Genomic DNA, 4101 nt, shown 5'->3' on the forward strand with positions numbered 1-4101 from the left:
AGAAGGGAGGCACGGTCTGCGGCCGTGAATAAGTGACGGCGGGGGGCGGGGCAGCGAAGCCTTTGATGTGCAAAATGCTGCTGCCAGGGGGAAGGCTCGTGCATGAGAGCAGGTCACGTGATTGTGATTCACGTGAACTGTTCAAAATCCTCTGGGGACTGAAGTTTGGTTTAGCAGCATTAGGGCTCTTTTCCTATTCCTGCGGAATAGGAAAGGCGAGCCCTAAAAACGAGCTGTCCAGAGAGAAATTCCTTCTAAAAAAGCCCCCAGTGTTATAGGGCGCCATCTAGTGACATGACGGAGGATAGGCCCAGCCTGCCTGATAAAATACATACACCCAACAAGGTTATTTTTATTTTTGGCAGGCATAGGAGTGGAAATACTGTTATTTCAAATACTTTAAAATCTGACAGTGGTTTATCTCCTGTTATATCTACTGCAAATGAAGATTCTTTTGTGTGTAATACAGTTTCATCACCAAATACTGATCTTGTACAAGCTTTGGCTATGGACAGTTGTTATTTTTCTGACAAGGTCGATGTAGGTACACTGGGGTTAAAAATTGTTCCCCCTTTGGGTGAAGTTTCTTATCAGATGGGCGAGGATCAGCTTAACATTTCGAAGGGCCCTGAAGGACATGGTCAGTGGATTTGGATACCACAAGAAATTACTGATGAACACAGGTTACTGCATTTACAAGAGACAACTGCAGTTTCAACTGCGGAATCTAGAGTTTTGCAGTCCAGCGAGGACAAAATACTGCCAGGCAAAATAAGGGGCAGTAGGAGTGTACCAGTCAGGCATCAAGCGTCCTGCACCGCCAGAAGTGAGAAAAAGGGGGAATTTTCTGCGAAATTTCCCACACCAATGGATGACAAGAGAGTTGAACCCTTTAAAAAAGCTATTAATTGGAGGGAGTTTGATGGTGGTATTGGGGACGGGGAGCAACCTAGTGGCAGCGGCAGGGGTGGTAGCAGTGGTAAGAAAAGTGTGGTAGAAATTTTTCACAGGATGATGACAATGACTCATTAGAGTAAGGGGAGCTCTCAGATAATGATGAGATAGCTGGCGGTTTGCCTACATTTTCGGGGAAACCTGGGGGGCACACTAAAGGTTTGTCCAGATTATATTTTTTACATAATAACAGAACTGAACCTGCCACTTGCGGAGCCAGCATGCAGAAACAGAACAAGAGGGTGAAGCATGGTTTATTGGCTGAATACCAAGTACAGAACAAGTCAGGTGAGACTCAAATACGGACTTCGAAACGTTTAAGATTGGATAAAGGTGTGGGTACTGATGGGGCACATACTGTATTAGATTATTTGCAAGATGGTTGTAGGAGAGTAGGGTCTGCTATCCTATGGTCACCCCAATTTTTGCTTTTTGCTTCACTGGTTTTCGACTTACTGAGGCTGTGGGCCTGCTAATCAGACCCCCAGCCTGCTGTTCTCTCTCTAAATTTATAATACATGTGCTATAGGTACATACCACAATTGGAGATGGACTCCTTGTCAGCCCCTGTACCATGCACTATAGGTGCTCAGGGCATAGGTGCCACCAAGGCCTACCAGGGGCTGAAGCATAGCTTTTGCCACCCCTGGCTGGTTCTTAAATTGACACAACTGGCTGATCACTCAGCTGGGGGCAAGTGGGTGTAATCACCCCTTGCTTAGATATAGTATACCTATATCTCAACCTATATCTGGACACATATAAACCTGTGAGTCACTCCTATGGAAGGCCTCATCAATCCTGGGGGCAGAGTGCGTGGTTTTATGTGAGATGGAGCTCTGGCATGAGCTGAGCCTGTCTGCAGCTGTCGGGAACAACTCCCTAAGCTGATCCGGGATAATGCCATACCATATACTCTTAAGCGCCTTATAATCCTCGCGGTTATATAGCAACTTTGGTTTGGCTTTATCAAAACATGTCGTGTAAGGTGTCATACGAATTGGAATACTACCCCCTCGCCAGTTCTGGCGACGGGGGTAGCATTCCACCCTTCTAGAGGGATAAGACATGTTACTTTACTGAAACGCGGTTGATTTAAAATGAGCCTCAGATCCACAAAATGGATGCCTCTGCCACAGACACGGGTCTGGCCTCCTGCTGCTGACCGAAACTCAGCAAATGGTGGCCTGGACAAAGGGTTTCCTGTCGCAGGGCGGTGTCAAACCACCCCAGACAGGAGATAGTGGATTGTAGTAGGGAGGTTTCAAAGAAACCAGACACTGCCTGGGGAGCACAAGGCTGCCCCTTGCATAATCCGGCCAAACCGGTTCTGGGGCATCCCAGCCCCAGTCCCAGCGCGGCCTGGATCAAAGGAAAGGGGTGTAACCACCCCCTTCCTGGGTCCCACCCATAGGAGGGGACCTAGCAGGATGTCCAGCCCACCAGATTCGAATAAGAGTGGGAGCAGTGCCAATGCAACTCAGATCATCCTGAAGAAACATAAGAAACGAATTCTGGACCCTTCAACATTCTACTCAACATAGAAGACTGAAGAATCTCCCTTGTGGTCAAGGAGTGACCACCCTGTGCAAACAGGTACCAACCAGCCCTCGACCCTTGCTTTGTTGCAGTTCCCGCCGGAACTCAATCGACAGAGATCGACGAGATCAAGCTTGCCTGCCTTCTCCCAGCCCGATCCACAGTCCCTGCAGAGCTGAGACCAGTGGAGGCGACCGGAAGCGTGGGGCACGCCATCTTGAAAAGGCCACGAGACGCTGACCGTGCAGCTCACGAGTGATCCTCGAAGCTGTACACCAGGGTTTGAGAAGCCCCCACCCGAGCTACACTTGCACCAAAGCTACCCACTCCACACTCGACGAGTGCTGCGTGGGGCCCTTCTGCTTGTGTTGGCTCGACGCGTTGGCCCGGTCACTTGCCAGCTGGCTTGTGGCCCCTGTGCCGACGAAAACTTGAATACGACTTGCTTTTCTGGTTGCTCCAGATCTGCACCAGCTCCTGTCAAAAGGAGCCCCCACTCTGACCCTCCTGGTTTGAGTGAGAAGCAATCTTTCGGTTCCGCGTGGATTGCTTTTGCCAAGTGCTGTTTGCTGCAATCTTGAAGCCGACAGTGCTGACGGCGAGAGCCTACGTGGGACAGATTGTGACCTGCTCCTGGACATCGCAGATGCCCCAGAGCCCACGTGACAGCGGAGAGAAGCCTCTCGACAACCACCTGATTGCGCCCGACATTGCCTGGTTCCGTCCTGGTTCCACCCTGGTCACTGCTGAGTGACCCAGACTCTGTCCCCTCTGCTTTCAGGTACTTTTCGACTTCGATCCACCCTTGGATCACACCGGACACTTCTGCTTCACATCGCCTGCAGCTTCTACAGCTCCAAGCACCAAGAGCCTGCGTGTCAAAACCCGACGCCACTTCGACCCTGTGCACCCACTTCCTGTGGGTGAGGTAACATTGCAACGCCGGTGTTCCCACACTGGTACACACCTCTAGGGTCTGTGTCTTAAGTTTTGTTCCTCTAGGTTCAGCGGAAGTATCTTTAAACTCACTTTGTGTAACTTTTACGCACCATTGACATTGCATTGGTGCAAGCCGCACTTTCCGTGCTGCACCCGAATTCCGTGGGCTACTCCCGACTTCAGCATTGCTAGTCCTGACTGCTCCCAGCAATTCTCTAGGCCCTAGGCCTAACCACTGTTCGATTGGTATCTCTTATACCATTTTTTTAGTATATGGTTTGAGTGGCCACCGGCCCTCATCCAAAATTGTGCAACTTTGTATGTTATACTGTGCTTTTGATTTAACGCTTGTGCCCCTTTCCTCATAAAGAGTACTGGGGATTAATTTAGAAATAAACACATATATTTTTATAATATATACATGTGTGGTGTCCTTTCATTTGATTACAGGATTGTATGTGGTAAAACAGATCGCTTAACACGACCTCTTAAGTTAAGCCTTTAAGGCTGCTTAGTCCATGCTACCACTAGGATAGCTTGTCTAACAAGTTTGACTTACAACCAGACATCTTTGGGATTTGTTTGGACTGATACCAAGTGGTTCCAGAATTGGAAACACTACATATCAGGCCAACTTCTCACATTGGTATGCAGCGGTGCGGATTTGAG

General features: G+C 49.1%; 1 protein-coding gene across 1 annotated transcript; it reads left to right on the forward strand.

Annotated features, from left to right (window-relative positions):
• The first annotated feature begins 294 nt into the window (after nt 1-294).
• On the forward strand, nt 295-1032 carry LOC147666145 (uncharacterized). The gene has a single exon (XM_086949272.1). The coding sequence runs from the start codon at nt 295-297 to the stop codon at nt 1030-1032; it is 738 nt and encodes a 245-aa protein (XP_086805398.1).
• Nucleotides 1033-4101: the final 3069 nt, after the last annotated feature.

This window comes from Lissotriton vulgaris, unplaced genomic scaffold (genome assembly GCF_964263255.1).
Source record: "Lissotriton vulgaris unplaced genomic scaffold, aLisVul1.2 SCAFFOLD_2521, whole genome shotgun sequence".
Taxonomy (NCBI): domain Eukaryota; kingdom Metazoa; phylum Chordata; class Amphibia; order Caudata; family Salamandridae; genus Lissotriton; species Lissotriton vulgaris.